The 20167-nt window shown below is 47.8% G+C and overlaps 1 protein-coding gene across 6 annotated transcripts in view; it reads right to left on the minus strand.

Annotated features, from left to right (window-relative positions):
- COL14A1 (collagen type XIV alpha 1 chain) overlaps positions 1-20167 on the minus strand; it is a 225961-nt gene that overhangs the window by 148490 nt on the left and 57304 nt on the right. For all 6 annotated transcript variants that reach the window (XM_065903379.1, XM_065903381.1, XM_065903380.1 and 3 more), the window contains exons 8-12: positions 19728-19892; positions 15018-15179; positions 5386-5537; positions 4105-4234; positions 1965-2110 (exon numbers count right to left, since the gene is read on the minus strand). In XM_065903379.1, coding sequence (XP_065759451.1) covers positions 1965-2110; positions 4105-4234; positions 5386-5537; positions 15018-15179; positions 19728-19892 — 755 coding nt within the window. The remainder of the gene's footprint in view (positions 1-1964; positions 2111-4104; positions 4235-5385; positions 5538-15017; positions 15180-19727; positions 19893-20167) is intronic.

Raw genomic sequence — 20167 nt, forward strand, 5'->3', positions numbered from 1 at the left:
CACGTGCGGTTGTGTTGGGCCCCGCGCACCGAAAGGACTGGACCTGTGCTCCGGGGCCGCGCGCCGCAAACGGCCGCAGGCTGAGCCCCGAGCGCCCTGCTCCAGGACAGGCACCTCCACAAGAGGAGCGCGCAGCGCCACTGGAGAGCGGCCCCCGCAGCCGTGAAGACCCAACACAGCTGCAGAGAAGCTGGGCTAAACCCCCACGGACAGAGGAGCCTGGCGGCTAGCCATCGGTCGCAAAGCCGGACAGGACCGAGCACAGCGCCGCACAGGCTTCCCCGTGGCTCGGACGGTAGAGAATTCGCCTGCGGGGCGGGAGGCCTGGGCCCGACTCCTGGGTCAGCAAGAGCCCCTGGAGAAGGGACGGGCTGCCCACTCCGCATTCCTGCGGAGAAGCCCGCGGGCAGCGGAGGCTGGCGGGCTCCAGCCACGGTGCAGAGTCAGACACGCCTGAGCCACCAAGTGCAGCACAGAACAACGACAGGGTACTGAATGTGGCCCGGTGGTCCTCGTTTTTATTTTCTTCTCTCCTGGTAAAGCGGACTGTCATTTTAGCACCATTTTTAAGTTTCCCTTCCACCAAAAAATTCAGATCAACACTAAATCCAAGTGGCCAAAACCTGTCTAAGCCTCGGAAAAGAAAGAATACACGTCACCCAGATTCTACTCTTGACGCTAGAATCACCATATTCCTGGCCCTAAAGAATTCAGTCACCAGAGGCGGTTTTAGAGAACGTTAAAGCGCCGAGTTCTGCACCCCGTCTCATATTCGCTCCACCTGCCTACTCAACACTCCCAGCAGTCACGGCGTCTCCGCTCTCTTCCGTGTATAGCTACACTGCAGTGGTTGTTCCCTGTAAGTTAAAAATGAGGACTGAAAGCTATGATTCAAAGAGTCAGCATTAAAAATGGGAGAAATGCAAAAAAACCTACATCCATCAGATACACTGCTCTGCTGTTTAGTTGCTAAGTCGTGTCCGACTCTGTCACAGCCCCGTGGACTGTGGCCCACCAGGTTCCTCCGTCCCCGGGATTCTCCAGGCAAGAACACTGGAGGGGGTTGCCATGTCCTTCTCTAAGGGATCGTCCTGACCCGGGGATCAAACACTCATCTCCTGCACTGGCAGGCGGATTCTTTATCACTGAGTCACCTGGGAAACCCGTATTTCTCTATATCTCTCAAATTAGTAAAACAAATTTTTTAAAGTCAGTGTACATAAGGCTATCACAATCATTTGTGAACTGCATAGAGCAATACAAATTATATATAAAATTTCTTTAGAGTAATGTGGTAATACCTAGTATAAGCCTTAATAATTTGCATAATCTTTGCGAAAAGAAACTTCACTTTTAGGAATATCCTAAGGGAATAATCAGATAACCATACAAATTTATATGCTAAAAGTAGTCCCAAAAGTATATTTATATAGCAAATTATTTTGTTGTTTTCTTTTTTTTTTCCTTTTGGCCTGGATGTGGGATCTCCCAACCAGAGTTTGAACCTGGACCCTATAAGTAAAAGCACAAGCCTTAACCACTGGACTACCAGGGAATTCTTTTATATAGCAAATTATCCAAATGTCCTAATTAACATGAGATTAATTAAACATGTACTGGTACAAACCAACAATGGGATAGTATAAAGTTGTTTAAATTACTTTATAAAATATGATTTAACGGTATCAAAGATATTCACAACAAGCAAAAGAAAAATTATAAGGAAAACTACAAAACCATTCCCATTGGTTGTGTTAAAAATGCGTTGAAAAAGATGTTAACTAAATGTTAACAATGGTTACCTCTAGGTGGTGGGCTTACAAGTGATTATTTTCTTTGGCTAATGTGACTTTTCTAAATTTTATACATTACATTTTTATATTAAAAAAAAAACCAAAACAAAAAAAACCCCAATGCTAAGGAAGCCAAAGATTCTAGGACTCCAGCAGGCAGCAGGCAGTTACCTCTTTTTCATCCCCGGCCAGGCCCTGCGTGAGGGGAGCGTAGAGGATCAGGTACCCGGACGCTCCGGGCACGGGGTTCCATCGCACCCTCAGACTGTCCTCCGTCACGTCGTACAGCTCAAGGTCGGAAGCTACGGGTAAAGAAACTGCAAGGGGAGACGTGTTAACGGTCAGCCGTTTAGCAGCGTGCTTTCTGACGTCAGGGTGTCTGCAGCTCAGGCTCTACAAGTGAACGTCGTCTTGAATCACATGATATCCCTACACACAGGCTCTGCGTTCGCAGAGCTGGAGGACAAACTGCTGGCTGCCGGCGGGGCAGGCCGGGGAAGGGCCGGCGGGGAGTGTGGGGCCCACATGCACACTCAGCTGTGCTTAAACGGGCGACCAGTGCCGACCTCCTGGCAGCACAGGGAAGGCTACTCAGCGTTACAGGAGCCAGAATGGGTCGGTTGCATGCATGGCCAAGTCCCTCTGCTGTCCTCCTGAAACTATCACAACACTATCCTTGAGTCTGTTCACACAGCCACATAAGCCCTTTGGGGAAAGGTAAATACAACGAATGTTTAAAAGCAGAAGTGACATTTTTTAGTTTCTTCTGTCTTATTATAGCGACGGTCACATTCCTCTGGGGCCAGTCAAGAGCAGGGAGACTCTTCTGACCACCGTTCTACATCCCTTACCAAGCACAGCGTCTGACCCACGGCAGCCACTAAAACTAGCTGCTGGGTCACCTCCTAAGCGACAGAATAGGCGGCTGGCTGAACAGATACATGAATGAACAAACACCCATCAATGCAATCAGAGAGAGTGAGGAGAGTGATTATCGGTAACAACAGGGTTTGAGACAAATAGAATAATCAAGAAATAAGACTGGCCATACTGGAGAAGTGGGGAGAAAGGGATTAAGGATAAACTGCAAGTTCCCAGCTTAAAAGATGACAGCAAAAACTATGAAACATTGTTTTCAAAATCAACTGCAGGTCCTGCTAGATTCCCCAGCACACTGTCAAATCCGGACTCTGCCCACAGGTGCCACTGGCGTGCCTATAGCACTTCATGGCACAAGCTGGTTTGCAAGTTCTTGGTCTGCATTCTCTCCCTGGCTAGACTAGAACTTCCTCAAGGGCAGAAATTGCTGCAAAAATATTTCTGCAAAGCAAGAGTATTGCAATGCTATGTGGCAGCCTGGATGGCAGGGAAGTTTGAGAGGGTGATGGATATATGTGTGGGTTGAGAAGATCCCCTGGAGAAGGAAAGGACAACCCACTCCAGGATTCTTGCCTGGGAAATCCCAAGGACAGAGGAGCCTGGCGGGCTACAGTTCATGGGGCTGCAAAGAGTTGGGCCTGACTTAGCAACTCAAACCACCACCAACCAGGATACATGTACATGCGTGGCTGAGTCCCTTTACTGTCCACCTGAATCTATCACAACATCGTTAATTGGCTACACTCCAATATAAAATAAAAAGTTAAAAGAAAGCAGGACTGTTAACACTTGTTTTACTGTTTTCAGGAATAAATCCAATAATGTGTTAGATGTGGAATGTGGTTGTCACAATGCCTGGTACCTTGTTATTGGAGTTGTTTACATTGCTATGTTCTATCAGAGACAGACCAATTCTGCATACTGACTGGCATGTACTCGGAATTCAATTAATGTCTGAAATAACTAAATGAGTGTGCAATCAAGTTTCTCAAGATAATCTTTTCCCAGGATTCTCTGCATGTGTGTGCATGTGTGTATGTTGGTGACCGTGGTCTTTCCCAGGTAAGGAATGACTGACTAGTATTCATAAATTTTAATTACAGTGATATTCCAATGAAAACAGATGTAACATATTTCCCCAGTCTTCTACTGAGCAGGAGAGCTAGACCTTCTTCTCTACTTCTGACAAACTCAAGCCCAGTGCTTAGTTTACAATAGGCATTCACTACATATTTGTTCATTACATGAGTAAATGCATTCTGCACTCTCCATCACTAAGGTTTCTCTCTCCTAAACGCACCCGAGTTTTATAGTCTCCCTCCCGACGTATGGCACCTGCGAACACAGCATGGCCCAGCGCTCGGTACGCACGGCCAGGCCGCCTGAACAGCGCTCTGCAGAGTCAGAAGAGGGCACAGAATTCAGTACGCACGTGTGGTTTCGGTTCCCCGCAGGCCTTCGCTAGCTGTGTGAGCATATATTGCAAAGACTGCTATCTGGTATTCAGTTAGAGACATCAGGTTTCTTAGCACCGTGGAAGATACGCGTCCGTCCACCACCACCTGTTTAAAGCACAGTTCGAGGAATGAGAAAGTGGAATTTCTCACATGCAAACTGAAAGTCAAAAACCAAAAATACCTCCAGCAAGCACTTTTCATTAAACGTGTTCTTATCTGCACCACATCCTTCTCCACCATGGCAGTCAGTTCTCCCTGAATTCTCACATGATGGGACCCACCTTCCATGGAATATGTCCAAGAGTCCCTTCTAGGTCACAGCTAATGAAACCGTGTCATTCCTAAGCTAATTGCTATGCTAATCACATCCACCTAGAAACGGTCGACATGTGGTATTTTTCCATGGACTCTTGGGCAGCATTTAAAAGGCTTGTTAGTCATGAAAACGACAGAGCTATTGGAAGCACTGTGATTTGGGTTTGTTTTTTTTTCTTAGTCTGGATGATACAATCTCTAGAATCTAACACATAAATCCTGCCATAATGCAGAAGAAAATTGAAACACGCTGAGGCCAGTCAGAGGTTAGAACAATAAAAGGTTAGAACGTCAGAAAAAAGAGGGAGATTTCATCACATCTTATCATATTTCCTGTGAATTTCTGTATCACAGATTAGGCAATGGGAGCCACTCAGTCATCTGGCAATAGAAGTTCTCTACTGTGACGGCCAACTCATGAGAGGGGTCCGTCACGGATGCTTCACGATGCCTTCTCATTTGCACTGATCTCCACAAACACCCAGGAAATCCAAACCTTGAAGGATGACATGACCACAGTATGTGGAACACACAGATTTCCTTAAGGCAGAAAGTTCAGACCACTCCCAAAGTAGAAAGAAAACATCAATAGCAAAGGGGGCTCTGGCCAGATAATTAATGACTGATTCCCTTAGCCTTAGAACTCATTCATTTCTTAAATTACAAAAAATAAAAATAAAAGTTAAGTCAGTGTAAGTTGTGTTAGAAATGGATTCATGACCAGTTCTGCAGGTTCTTTGATGGAAATAAGAGAAGACGTAAATACCATAAGCTCGAGACAGAAGAACAACCTGGACACATGGAAATGTATTCAGTCCGACAACTGTAAATGCTTGTGACAGAATAATCTCCTTATACATCCATTTCTGTCTTATCTTCACTACTGTACAAAACCTGAGAGCTTGAGAATAAGTGGTTTGAAAACACCGTCTCCTTATTACCTCCTCCGGTTTTCCGCCCCTGGTAGGGTAATACACGACTCTGTATTTTTCCACTTTTCCGGGGGCGTGAGTCCAGTTAACCATAAAGCTCCTGGCAGTGACTTCAGAAGTCATCAGTTCTGTAGGCGGCCCAACAGTGGCAAGGGCTGAGGCTAAATCAAAAAACACAGAAAATGAACCTTTTTCCCAAAGTTAAATTTTATGAACCAAGGAAACGCCACTAGTCAGAAATTATTATGCTGCTTCCAAGATTTTCATCTCTAGTAAATTAATTCAGTACTGGTGGCTCAGCTGGTAAAGGGTCTGCCTGCAATGCGGTAGACCCGGGCTCAATCCCTGGGTCGGGAAGATCCCCTGGAGAAGGAAACGGCAACCCGCTCCAATATTTTCACCTGAGAAATCCCATGGGCGGCAGAGCCTGGCAGGCTATAGTCCATAGGGTCGCAAAGACTTGGACACAACTGAGCAACTTCACTTTAGGCTTTAATTCACGACAGGCATACCTCAGAGGTCCTGTGGGTTCAGTTCCAGGCCACTTCAAGAAAGCCAGTCACACAGTTTTTTTATTTCCCAATACATAAAAACGCTAGGTTTACCCTTCATGTGTGTGCACGCAGAGTCGCTTCAGTCGTGTCCAACTCTTTGCAACCTGATGAACCGTAGCCCATCAGATTCCTCTGCCCACGGGATTATCCAGGTAAGAATACCAGCGTGGTTGTCATGCCCTCCTCCAGGGGATCTTCTCAACCCAGGGACTGAACCTGCGACTCTTACCTGTCCTGCACTGGCAGGCTGGTTCTTTACCACTAGCGCCACCTGGGAAGCTAGCGTTATGTCTAAAAAACAACACACAAAACTGAATTTAAAAATAATGCTTTTGGGAAAATGGTACCAACAGACTTGCTCCACAGAAGGTTGCCACAAACTTTCAATTTTTTGAAATTTTTTGAATGTGTTTTTTAATACATACCTGCAAAGTGCAACAAGAAGAGGCACAATGAAACAGGTGTGCCTGGACTACGCCTTTTCACTGAAACATTTAAGCGCCTATTAGGGATCAACCGCTACGCTAGGCTCTAACGATACTGACTTCAACAAGACATAGTCCTTGACTCCAAGGAACTTTCTCAAAGACACTGGTGTAGCATAGTAAAAAAAAAACAAAAACAACAAAAAACCCCAACATTGAGTTTGTGTGTACCTAAAGATACGCTTCTGATACCTTCAGAAGCATTCCCTCATTTGGTTCTCAGTAAATGCTATTATTGTTCCCATTTTTCAGGTGAGAAAACCAAGTCAGAATGACGTCACATAACTTGCCCAAGTCTCACAATTGTTAAGTATCAGAGTGAGATTTATATGTAAGCTTCTTGACACCAGAGGTTGTGTTTTTGAGCAGTAGAGGATATATTCTCTCTACTGGAGGCTTCAACGCAACAAACGGCCAACATTTAAAAGTAAAAAGAAAAGAAAAAGCAGCTAACAGACACTGAATGTCCACTATGAGCTAACATTATGTAAGCACTTGGTGCGTTATATGCATGTTATAACAGTGGGTCTGAAAAAGATTTGGGACCTGTAAAGTTCAAAGTCCCTGAAATTTAGGATTTCTTATTTGCTAGGGGTACTTATTTAAAGGAACTTTAGTAGTCATAATAATGGGGAAAAACATAGTTATTGAACAATAAGTAAGATCGAGTACTTTATTAAGCATGCCTTATAAGCAACCACATGTAGAGTTTTTTGTGGGAAAATTTGGGCTCTAAAATAGTCTCAGGCTTCCTTGGTTGCTCAGTGGTAAAGAACCCTTCTGCCAATGCAGGAGATGCAGGTTCGATCCCTGGGTCAGGAAGATCCGCTGGAGAAGGAAATAGCAACTCACTCCAGTATTCCTGCCTGGGGAACCCCATGGACAGAGGAGCCTGGTGGGCTACAGTCCATGGGGTCGCAAAAGAGTTGGCCACGACTGAGTGACTAAACAGCAATGACAAAAATGGTGTCATTAAGTGGCTCAGAGAAATTTGTCCAGGAAGCCACCTCTTGGCTGCTCAGTTGAGTCTGAAGAGTCCCGGTCCAGGGCGAGAGGGACGATGAAAGAGGGACAAACGAGCAGCCCGACTGAGTCGTCCCCGCCCCGGACACGGCACAGGCAGGAGCCAGGCTCTCAGAGAGGCCTGGATGTCTCCTGCTCAGACTGCACCCCTGGGAGTCAGACGCAACCTGCAGCCCCAGGACATCACAGGGAACAGGGGTCAAAACCTGTGATGGCCGGGCTCCCAGAAGACAGAGCACACGGCGCCTTCCTACAGCCCCCGCTCCGTGCAGCTCACGTTTCTGGAAACTCTAAGCCAAGCCTAAGTTCCTGAGAGGTAGATGGCAGATGGGCAGGGGACCGTGGGACCCACAGAATGGTACAGGGGTGAGTCTCCCGAGGCTCCTTTCGCCTCATGTATCGCAAACACTAAGGAATCCAGCCACCTAGAAACACAAACAAATGCAGACAAAAACAATCCAGCGAAGCCTGTTCTCTCTAGGCAAAGGACCAGGAAAGGAGCAGCCCGCCAAGACAAAAAGCTTTTAGGCAACAACGGCTCTAGTCTAGAAAAACACCATAGGAAAAAAACCACTGTGGTCCCACCGCACCCGTGCCAACCCAGGTCAAGTGGGAGCCAAGACCCCGCCCTTCCTGACTGTAACGGGGGCCGGCGTTTACTCTGATCCCATCACACAGCCGGGTGATGGGGGAAGATCAAGGAGGGAGGAGACAACTGTCCTTTACAGACGGCGACAAACCGTCACCTCCCCCCGCGTGTGCTGTCCACAGAGACCACAGGAAGAGCCGGACCTTCAACCCCGCACGCTAACATCCAGGCACCCCCCCTTCCACTCCAGGCTGGTGCCAGAAAAGACCTAACAAGGTCATCAGATATGAGCATACAAAAGCACAAATAGATCTGCACACACTAGCAATAAAAATGTGAAAACACCAAAATTAAAAATACAACTAAAATTTCTCAAAATAAAATTAAATACTAAAAGTAAGCAGAACAGAATCTGTACAGAACTTATATCCTGAAAACTATAAAATGCCGATGGAACTCAAAGGATATCTAAACAAGTGGAAGATTTGACATGTTTGTGGACTAAAAGAATCAACAGATTAAAGATGTCAGTTCTTCCCAAGTTGGTATTTGATAATTGAGAATTGATTCAATGCAATTTCCATCAAGTTCCAACAAGATATCTTGTAGAACAAAAATGATTCTATGGAGAAGGCAATGGCAACCCACCCCAGTGTTCTTGCCTGGAGAATCCCAGGGACGGGGGAGCCTGGTGGGCTGCCGTCTATGGGGTCGCACAGAGTCGGACACGACTGAAGCGGCTTAGCAGCAGCAGCAGCAGCAGGCTTCAGTTTCCTCATACGTAAGAGAAAACAATGATAGAATCTTTCTCCAGTGATTAAGTGAGATATTATATAAGAAATGACTAAATCAACCACTGGCATGTAAGCATTAGGTATTTTATTACATGTATCACATATGCCACTGAGCTCCAACTACATGCCAAAAAATATGCTGGGAACTGTAGATCGAACAGAGAGCAAAGGGTTTGTAGAGAATGGTTCAGGGAGAGGGAGAGAGTAGGGGAGAGAGAGAGAAAATTAAATTATAATGCATTTATATTTTACAAAAGTGGTAAAATACCATGTCTGCAATGCTGAACTTTAACTACCTTCTTTTTTTTCCCAGGGTGATTAAACTATTTTTATTTTTAAACATTTTTTGGAGTGCATTTGATTTACAATGTTCTCTTAATTTCAGGTGTGTGGCAGGGGAGGGAAAAAATGATTCTAATATTTATATTAGATTATTATATAATTATATATAGTATATTATATAAGTATTACTTTAATATTTATATGGAATATAAGGAAGCATAATAGCAAAAACAATTTTGTAACAGGATAATCAAATGAGAGAACTCAGTCTATTCAATCTCAAGACTTATATAGCTACAGTGAATCATGACTGCATGGTACTGGAACAGGGTTAGACACATAAATAAACGGAACCATAAAGAACCCAGACTTAAATACACACAAATCTGCCCGACTTCTGCCTGACAAAGCCACAGGGTAATTCAACGGCAGAAACGCAGCCTTCTTAGCAAGAAGTGTTAGAAACTTAAACTAAACTTCAAATCCTTTACAAAGAATTAACTTTAAATGTCAAATATAAAACTTTCTGAAAAAATAAAAAAAGGAACCTCTTTGGGATTTAAGGTCAGGTAAAGAGTTTGTGACATTGTACAGGAGACAGGGATCAAGACCATCCCCATGGAAAAGAAATGCAAAAAAGCAAAATGGTTGTCTGTGGAGGCCTTACAAATAACTGTGAAAAGAAAAGAAGTGAAAAGCAAAGGAGAAAAGGAAAGATATTCCCATTTGAATGCAGAGTTCCAAAGAATAGCCAGGAGAGATAAGAAAGCCTTCCTCAGCGATCAAGGCAAAGAAATAGAGGAAAACAACAGAATGGGAAAGACTAGAGATCTCTTCAAGAAAATTAGAGATATCAAGGGAACATTCCATGCAAAGATGGGTTCGATAAAGGACAGAAATGTATGGACCTAACAGAAGCAGAAGATATTAAGAAGAGGTGGCAAGAAGACATAGAAGAATTGTACAAAAATGATCTTTACGACCCAGATAATCACGATGGTGTGATCACTCACCTAGAGCCAGACATCTTGGAGTGTGAAGTGAAGTGGGCCTTAGAAAGCATCACTATGAACAAAGCTAGTGGAGGTGATGGATTTCCAGTTGAGCTATTTCAACTCCTGAAAGATGATGCTGTGAAAGTGCTGCACTCAATATGCCAGCAAATTTGGAAAACTCAGCAGTGGCCACAGGACTGGAAAAGGTCAGTTTTCATTCCAATCCCAAAGAAAGGCAATGCCAAAGAATGCTCAAACTACCACACAATTGCACTCATGTCACACACTAGTAAAGTAATGCTCAAAATTCTCCAAGCCAGGCTTCAGCAATACATGAACCATGAACTTCCAGATGGTCAAGCTGGTTTTAGAAAACACAGAGGAACCAGAGATCAAATTGCCAACATCCGCTGGATCATGGAAAAAGCAAGAGAGTTCCAGAAAAACATCTATTTCTGCTTTATTGACTACTCCAAAGCCTTCAACTGTGTGGGTCACAATAAACTGTGGAAAATTCTGAAGGAGATGGGAATACCAGACCACCTTACCTGCCTCCTGAAAAACCTGTATGCAGGTCAGGAAGCAACAGTTAGAACTGGACATAGAACAACACACTGGTTCCAAACAGGGAAAGGAGTACGTCAAGGCTGTATATTGTCACCCTGCTTATTTAACTTATATGCAGAGTACATCATGAGAAACGCTGGGCTGGAGGAAGCACAAGCTGGAATCAAGATTGCCGGGAGAAATATCAATAACCTCAGATATGCAGATGACACCACCCTTATGGCAGAAAACGAAGAAGAACCAAAGAGCCTCTTGATGAAAGTGAAAGAGGAGAGTGAAAAAGTTGGCTTAAAGCTCAACATTCAGAAAACTAAGATCATGGCATCTGGTCCCATCACTTCATGGCAGATAGATGGTAAACAGTGGAAACAGTGTCAGACTTTATTTTGGGGGGCTCCAAAATCACTGTAGATGGTGATTGCAGCCATGAAATTAAAAGATGCTTACTCCTTGGAAGGAAAGTTGAGACCAACCTAGACAGCATATTAAAAAGCAGAGACATTACTTTGCCAACAAAGGTCCGTCTGGTCAAGGCTATGGTTCTTCCAGTGGTCATGTATGGATGTGAGAGTTGGACTGTAAAGAAAGCTGAGTGCCGAAGAATTGATGCTTTTGAACTGTGGTGTCGAAGAAGACTCTTGAGAGTCCCTTGGACTGCAAGGAGATCCAACCAGTTCATCCTAAAGGAGATCAGTCCTGGGTGTTCATTGGAAGGACTGATGCTGAAGCTGAAATTCCAATACTTTGGCCACCTGATGTGAAGAACTGACTCATTGGAAAAGACCCTGATGCTGGGAGGGATTGGGGGCAGGAGGAGAAGGGGACAACACAGGATGAGATGGCTGGATGGCATCACTGACTCGATGGACATGAGTTTGAGTAAACTCCAGGAGTTGGTGATGGACAGGGAGGCCTGGCGTGCTGCGATTCATGGGGTCACAGAGAGTCAGACACGACTGAGCGACTGAACTGAACTGAACTGAACTGAAAGAGTTCTTAGACTTGACACCAAAAGCACTAATCCTAAAATGAAAAATTGATAAACTGAACCGCATCAAAATTAAAAACTTTTGTTCTGCAAATGACCTTGTTAAAAAGATTAAAAAGGCAAGCTATAAATTGGCAGAAAATATTAACAAACCACCTAAGAATGGACTATCACCTTCCCTGGTGGCTCAGACAGTAAAGAATCTGCCTGCTAGGCAGGAGACCTCGGTTCGATCCATGAGTCAGGAACATCCCCTGCAGAAGGGAATGGCTGCCCCCTCCAGTATTCTTGCCTGGAGAATCCCAGGGACAGGGAGCCTGGCAGGCTACAGGCCAGGGACAGCAAAGAGTTGGACACGACTGAGTGTCTAACACACTTACTATTAACAAACCACATATCTACACATATCTAGCAATGGATTATTATCTAGAATATAAAGAATTCTCAAATCTCCAAAGTTAAAAACTAGCACAAAAAACACCCCAAAAGTGAGTCCAATTAGAAAGTGGGCAAAAGACATGACCAGACATTGCAGGATATACAGAGGCAAAACAGAACGTGAAACATGCGTTAACACATGCATACAGAATGCAGAAAAATACTGATGAACCTGTTTGCAGGGAAGACATGGAGACACAGACGTAGAGAACGGAATTGTGGACACAGTGGGCAAGGGAGAGGGTGGGACCGCTGGAGAGTAGTGGCCCCAGCACCCCCGGGGAGACAGGGCAGGTGAGGAGCTGCTGACCGTGAGCCCAGCACCCCCGGGGGGAGACAGGGCAGGTGAGGAGCTGCTGACCCTGAGCCCAGCACACACCCAGGGGGAGACAGGGCAGGTGAGGAGCTGCTGACCGTGAGCCCAGCACACACCTGGGGTGAGACAGGGCAGGTGAGGAGCTGCTGACCGTGAGCCCAGCACACACCCGGGGGGAGACAGGGCAGGTGAGGATCTGCTGCATCGGGAGCCCCAGCACACACCCAGGGTGAGACAGGGCAGGTGAGGAGCTGCTGACCCTGAGCCCAGCATACACCCGGGGGGAGACAGGGCAGGTGAGGAGCTGCTGACCGTGAGCCCAGCACACACCCGGGGGGAGACAGGGCAGGTGAGGAGCTGCTGCATCAGAGCCCCGTCTGGGCCCCGTGAAGACCTGGAGGGCAGGGAGGCCAGAGGTCAGGGCGGAGACGTGAGCACAGTCTTGGCTGACTTGCGCTGCTGTATGGCAGAAACCAACACAAAGTGCTACAGAAATTTTAAAAATATTTGACTCTTAAAAAATAGGGGAAAAAGCATGGGAAAGATGTTCAACTTCATTAGCCATCAGGAAAATGAATGTTAAAACCACAAAGAGGTTGCACTCCACACCTATCAGAGTGGCCAAAATAAAAAACAGTAGCAGCAGACGTTAGTGACAGGCATAGAGACGGGACCACGTAGGCGGTGCTCGTGGGAATGCCGAGTGCTGCAGCCGCAGTGAGGACAGTCTGGCAGTCTCTTAGGCTAAACTACACTAAACACGTAATGTGATGAAGCAGTCGCACTCCTGGGCCTCATCCCAGAAAAATGAAAACTTATGTTCATACAAGAACCTACACATGAATGTTTATAGCACCTTTTTTTTTTTTTTTTTTGGTAACAGCCAAAAACGGAATGAACTCAGATGTCTTTCACTGTGTGAATGGTTAAGCAAACTGCAGTGCATCCGTAACATGAAACGTGATGCAGTAATAAAAACAAGAGCTCCTGACACATGCCACAGCCTGGAAGAACCTCCAGGAAATCACCCTGAGTGAAAAACACCAGTTCCCAAAGTTTACGTACTACGTAATTCCATTTATTGAACATTTCCAAAATGACAAGCGTATAGAGATGGAGAACAGATTCGTGCTGGCCAGAGGTTAGGAAGAGGTTGGGGCAGGGAGGGAATATAGCTGGAGGAGGACAATGAAAGTGATACTGCGACAGGAACATTCTGGGTCTTGACTCGACCAATGTGAATTTCCTGCCTGTGACATCAAACTGCAGCTTTGTAATGTGTCATCATTGAGAGAAACAGTAAGATATCACAATCTCTCTCTACATTATTTCTTACAACTTCATGGAATGAAAGAAAGAAAGTGAAGTTGCTCAGTCGTGTCCGACTCTCTGCAACACCATGGACTGTAGCCTACCAGGCTCCCCCGTCCATGGAATTTTTCAGGTAAGGTACTGGAGTGGGTTGCCACTTCCTTCTTCAGGGGATCTTCCTGACCCAGGGATCAAACCTGGGTCTTCCGCATTGCAGGCAGACGCTTTACTATCTGAACCACCAGGGAAGTCCCTACAACTTCATGTGGATGTTCAATTATGTCAAACTCCAACATTTAATTAAAAACAACGAAACATGATGGTCATACCAGGAGAAATATCAATAACCTCGGATATGCAGATGACACCACCCTTATGGCAGAAAGTGAAGAACTAAAGAGCCTTTTGATGAAAGTGAAAAAGGAGAGTGAAAAAGTTGGCTTAAAGCTCAACATTCAGAAAACTAAGATCATGGCATCCGGTCCCATCACTTCATGGCAGATAGATGGGGAAACAGTGGAAACAGTGGCTGACTTTATTTTTCTGGGCTCCAAAATCACTGCAGATGGTGATTGCAGCCATGAAATTAAAAGATACTTACTCCTTGGAAGGAAAGTTATGACCAGCCTAGACAGCATATTGAAAAGCAGAGACACTACTTTGCCAACAAAGGTCCATCTAGTCAGAACTATGGTTTTTCCAGTGGTCATGTATAGATGTGAGAGTTGGACTATAAAGAAAGCTGAGCACCGAAGAATTGATGCTTTTGAACTGTGGTGTTGGAGAAGACTCTTGAGAGTCCCTTGGACTGCAAGGAGATCCAACCAGTCCATCCTAAAGGGGATCAGTCCTGGGCGTTCATTGGAAGGACTGATGCTGAAGCTGAAACTTCAATGCTTTGGCCACCTTATGGGAAGAGCTGACTCATTGGAAAAGACCTGATGCTGGGAGAGATTGAGGGCAGGAGGAGAAGGGGACGACAGAGGATGTGATGGTTGGATGGCATCACCGACTTGATGGACATGGGTTTGGGTAAACTCCGGGAGTTGGTGATGGCCAGGGAGGCCTGGCGTGCTGCAGTTCATGGGGTTACAGAGTCGGACACGACTGAACTGAACATGCAACAGCACGGGAACAACTATCCAGGGATTTAAAGTACCCCCCCCACCCCCCGTAAATCCCCTTGTCTGCTCTGATGATCCCGAGCGGAAGCACACGGCGCTGCTCGGAAAGTCAGCGTGAAGAAGGGACAGGCCGTTAACCGCCCGGAGGGCCGCCCGGGGGCAGAGGCTCACCTACCCTTGATCTCGCGGTCCTGCTCCTCCACCCTGGAGCACACGGTCCTCGTGAGGCTCTCCACAACCGTGTGCATCAGGTCAAACTCGGCCACGTTGTACACGTGCGTGCTGTCCGGCTCGGAGGCGATCTCCTGCAGCTCCTTCTCGTCCGCGTTTTTCACCCCTGCCGTTGGGGACAACAGGGAGGGTGGTGACGGCCAAGCCCCGCGGGAGGCGCGGCCGGGGTCCTCCTAGTGATCGGTGCCCTGCGCCGCGACCCCCAGTCCCCGCCCGACCAAAGCGCCTTTTCTCGCAGGAGGGACGTCTCCTGGCAGATTGTTTCTTAAAAGTCCCTTTCAAAATCATTTTTAAATGATTAAATCTTTTCTTTTTTTTTCATTTTTTGGACATGGACACACCACTTTACTTACTTACCTAGTTACTTTTGGCTGTGTTGGGCCTCCGTTACTGCGGGCGGGCTGTCTGGCTGGGGAGAGCGGGGCCCAGGCCGAGGGGTACTCGGGCTTCCCCTGGGGGAGAGCGGGGCCCGGGCCCGAGGGATACACGGGCTTCCCCTGGGGAGAGCGGGGCCCGGGCCCGAGGGGTACACGGGCTTCCCCTGGGGGAGAGCGGGGCCCGGGCCCGAGGGGTACACGGGCTTCCCCTGGGGGAGAGCGGGGCCCCGGCCCGAGGGGTACACGGGCTTCCCCTGGGGGAGAGCGGGGCCCGGGCCCGAGGGGTACACGGGCTTCCCCTGGGGGAGAGCGGGGCCCGGGCCGAGGGGTACACGGGCTTCCCCTGGGGAGAGCGGGGCCTGGGCCGAGGGGTACGGGCTTCCCCTGGGGAGAGCGGGGCCCAGGCCGAGGGGTACACGGGCTTCCCCTGGGGGAGAGCGGGGCCCGGGCCGAGGGGTACACGGGCTTCCCCTGGGGAGAGCGGGGCCTGGGCCGAGGGGTACGGGCTTCCCCTGGGGAGAGCGGGGCCCAGGCCGAGGGGTACACGGGCTTCCCCTGGGGGAGAGCGGGGCCCAGGCCCAGGGGTACACGGGCTTCCCCCGGGGGAGAGCGGGGCCCGGGCCCGAGGGATACACGGGCTTCCCCTGGGGAGAGCGGGGCCTGGGCCGAGGGGTACGGGCTTCCCCTGGGGAGAGCGGGGCCCAGGCCGAGGGGTACACGGGCTTCCCCTGGGGGAGAGCGGGGCCCAGGCCCAGGGGTACACGGGCTTCCCCTGGGGGAGAGCGGGGCCCGGGCCCGAGGGGTACACGGGCTTCCCCTGGGGGAGAGCGGGGCCCGGGCCCGAGGGGTACACGGGCTTCCCCTGGGGGAGAGCGGGGCCCGGGCCCGAGGGGTACACGGGCTTCCCCTGGGGGAGAGCGGGGCCCGGGCCCGAGGGGTACACGGGCTTCCCCTGGGGGAGAGCGGGGCCCCGGCCCGAGGGGTACACGGGCTTCCCCTGGGGGAGAGCGGGGCCCGGGCCCGAGGGGTACACGGGCTTCCCCTGGGGGACAGCGGGGCCCGGGCCGAGGGGTACACGGGCTTCCCCTGGGGGAGAGCGGGGCCCAGGCCGAGGGGTACACGATCTTCCCCTGGGGGAGGGCGGGGCCCAGGCCGAGGGGTACACGGGCTTCCCCTGGGGGAGGGCGGAGCCCAGGCCGAGGGGTACACGGGCTTCCCCTGGGGGAGAGCGGGCCCCGGCCCGAGGGGTACACGGGCTTCCCCTGGGGGAGAGCGGGGCCCGGGCCCGAGGGGTACACGGGCTTCCCCTGGGGGAGAGCGGGGCCCAGGCCCGAGGGGTACACGGGCTTCCCCCGGGGGAGAGCGGAGCCCAGGCCGAGGGGTACACGGGCTTCCCCTGGGGGAGAGCGGGGCCCAGGCCGAGGGGTACACGGGCTTCCCCCGGGGGAGAGCGGGGCCCGGGCCCGAGGGGTACACGGGCTTCCCCCGGGGGAGAGCGGGGCCCAGGCCGAGGGGTACACGGGCTTCCCCTGGGGGAGAGCGGGGCCCAGGCCGAGGGGTACACGGGCTTCCCCTGGGGGAGGGCGGAGCCCAGGCCGAGGGGTACACGGGCTTCCCCTGGGGGGGCTGCACCTCGTGCCCAGGCTCCAGGCCGAGGGCTCCAGGGTTTGCAGCGCGGGCTCAGTGCTCTGGGGCGTGCGGAATCTTCCGTGATCGGGGATCAAACCCGGTCCCCCGCACGGCAGGTGGATTCTTATCCACTGCGCCCCCAGGGAAGTCCCCAGATGACTAAATCTGAACTTTCTTCAGTCCATCTTGAGCTTCCCTGGTGGCTCTGACGGTAAAGAATCTGCCTGCGATGCTGGAGGCCCGGGTTTTGGAGGATGTATTGATGAAACTGACTTCTGTCTTTCATAAATTTTGCAGAAGCAGTAGGAATTAAACCAGTACTCTACACTATCAGAGCCTCAGGCTTAAATTTCTATAAACATTCGCTTACTTAAACTGAGACAGAAAACCCTTGTCCTTCATGGAACTTTCGGTCTATCACAGCTGTGGATGCTGACATTAAAGTGTGCTTCCCACGCCCCAGGTACCGCAGTATTTTCTGTAGAGTAACACATTTAATCCTCAGGTCAGTCCTGTGAGTTGGGCGGCACTGTTTCTCCCATTTTACAGATAAGTAAACTGGCAAGAGGTTAATTCACTCGCTCAAGGAAACACACCCAGCAAATATACAGCAAGGGTTCCACTCAGGCAATCCAGATCCTAAGTCACATGCCCTTAATGATCATCTCAAGCTGCACCTCAGAGGATGACATGTATCACCGCTGAAATTAGAAAAGAGGGGAGACTTCCCCTGCAGTCCTCTAGCCTTGCAGTGCCAGAGATGTCAGTTCAATCCCTGGACGGGGAAATAAGAGCCCATATTCCACGGGGTTTGCCCAAAATTTAAAATAAGTAAATAAAATAGTCAATTGATTAAAAATTTTAAATTAAAAAAAAATTTTTTTTTAATGAAAAAGATACAAGGTTGGGTTTCATAAGTGTAAATGTAGATTTCTCTTCTCCAGGAGAAGGAACATTTCTTTAAAAATCCTTGTCACTGATTATCCACGGATGTTAAAAAGAGGTAAGAGGGAAGCAAGGAAGAGAGATTACCTGAGGCAACAGTAATTACTTCTTAGATGCCTGGCTGTGTGCCACTTAATTTATCTGACAGCTTCAACAGACTGAGCAACAAAGCGCCAATTGTTTCTGAACTATTTGCTTTAGGAGGTTATAAGAAAATAAACACTACTGATTTCCAGGTAATTCCCAGAGAAAAAGAGAGAAAAAGTTCAAATCACAACTGAATGAGTTCACTTTAACTCATCCATTCATCATTAACGAGACCACAGAATGGAGAGTAAACACATAAATTAATCCCCTGTTAGTGTAAGTCTTCCATAGGGATTGTTGTTGTTGAACAAAAGTACAGCAAAATTAAAAATAAACATTAAATCAAATCTCCCTGATGTTCCTTGACAGAAGGATTTCTATAATAGCTTCTAAAATGCATTGTTGGATCTGTGTCTACAATAACAAAATAACGCCATGCATGCTGAAGCAATGAGCTTAATGTAAATAATACTTTTCATGGCATTCAGTTAAAACCAAGTCTGGATTCATTTAAGAATATTCTAGAGATGATAAGCCCCAAATCCCTCTCTCTCTCACCTTTCCAAACAAAACAGTTTCACTGTTGTAAAGAGCATGGAAAAGTGAGGAAATGGCCATCATGACTTGGAAAGCATTTGTTTTGGAAGGATTTATCTTATTCATCTGTATGCTCCATCACCCACCACAATGCCTGCCACCCAGCAAATAAGCAAATACTCCTCCAATGAAACATTCTATGAACCACACTTTGAGTGACAAATCTAGAAAGGAGTCAGAGGAATTGTTTCTATTTTTTTTTTCCAGTGTCTACTAAATAGAAGGCCTTCCTATCACCAAAGACAACATAAACAATTTAATCAAGAGCAAAGCTGCAGCAACTAAATATCACGCAGTTACTCTGCGTGTATGCCATCTGTATTCTCCCCACACACCTATACTTAGAAAGGGTTATTTTCAAAGAAATAATACTGCACATCTTCAACTCTGTGCTTTCTTAGCTACAAGACTCAATGCCTTGATTGCTCTCTCTCTGCACTACCAGAGAAGAGATAGCTATTAAGTGATTTGAAAGAGAACAGTCTTGACTAGTTAAAGGGTAACAATTATGGACCTAATTTGCACTTTATGCTTTTCACAGCACTTCATGCGTGGTCTCAACCTAGAGAGTCTCACACGGTAAGATCCTTCAGTTCCACCACTTCCATTTTTAATGTGAGGACGTCAGACTCAGATCACATGACTGGTTATGAGTCGAGCCAACGGGGTGGAGAGAGCAAAGGGATGAATTGGGAGAGTCACAGACACAGATGTGCACAACAGACAGCTAACAAGGCCCTCCTGGGCACCGGGGACCCCGCTCAGTACTCCGGGGTAGCCTACCTGGGGAAGGATCTACACAGCAGTGGATAGAGATGCGCGTGTAACTGGCTCACTTCACTGCACACAAGAAACTTACACAGCCTGTAAATCAACTAAAGACCATTCCAGTTTTTATAAAAAGACTCGAAGGCGCTCAGGTCTCGTGGCTTTAACTGAAGTGCATCTGCATTATATATAGTTTTAAGTGGTTGTGTGTCCATGTGCATTTTTGAAACAGGACCATAGTTAACACATACCTATGGCAAAGAGCTCTACACCAGATTCACGCAGGTTTCTGGATGGTGGAATAATATCATCTTGGGACTTTCCGTCTGTGATTAAAATGCCAATTTTGGATACTCCAGCCCTTGCTCCTGCTTCTGGTTTAAAACTGTTTTCAAAAATGTAATTCAAAGCAAGACCTAGGAGAAAAAAAGAAAAAATAAAGACAAGCCAACCATTTCAAATAAAAAGCCTTTTAATTCTCCAAAACGTAGCCACTAGAAGAGAAAGAAGAGTTTTTATTAGATGTGAACTTTCATCTTCATTTTCACAATGAACTATTCTTTGACGAATCTGATGAAACACTAAAATCACCAAAACAGAGGTAATAAAAATTCTGAATACTGCATCATTTCAGAAACTAGCATTTATAAAGAACATCAGATTCCTATACAATGAATGTTGACAGATTTGC

The sequence above is a fragment of the Muntiacus reevesi genome, chromosome 12 (genome assembly GCF_963930625.1).
Source record: "Muntiacus reevesi chromosome 12, mMunRee1.1, whole genome shotgun sequence".
Lineage (NCBI taxonomy): Eukaryota > Metazoa > Chordata > Mammalia > Artiodactyla > Cervidae > Muntiacus > Muntiacus reevesi.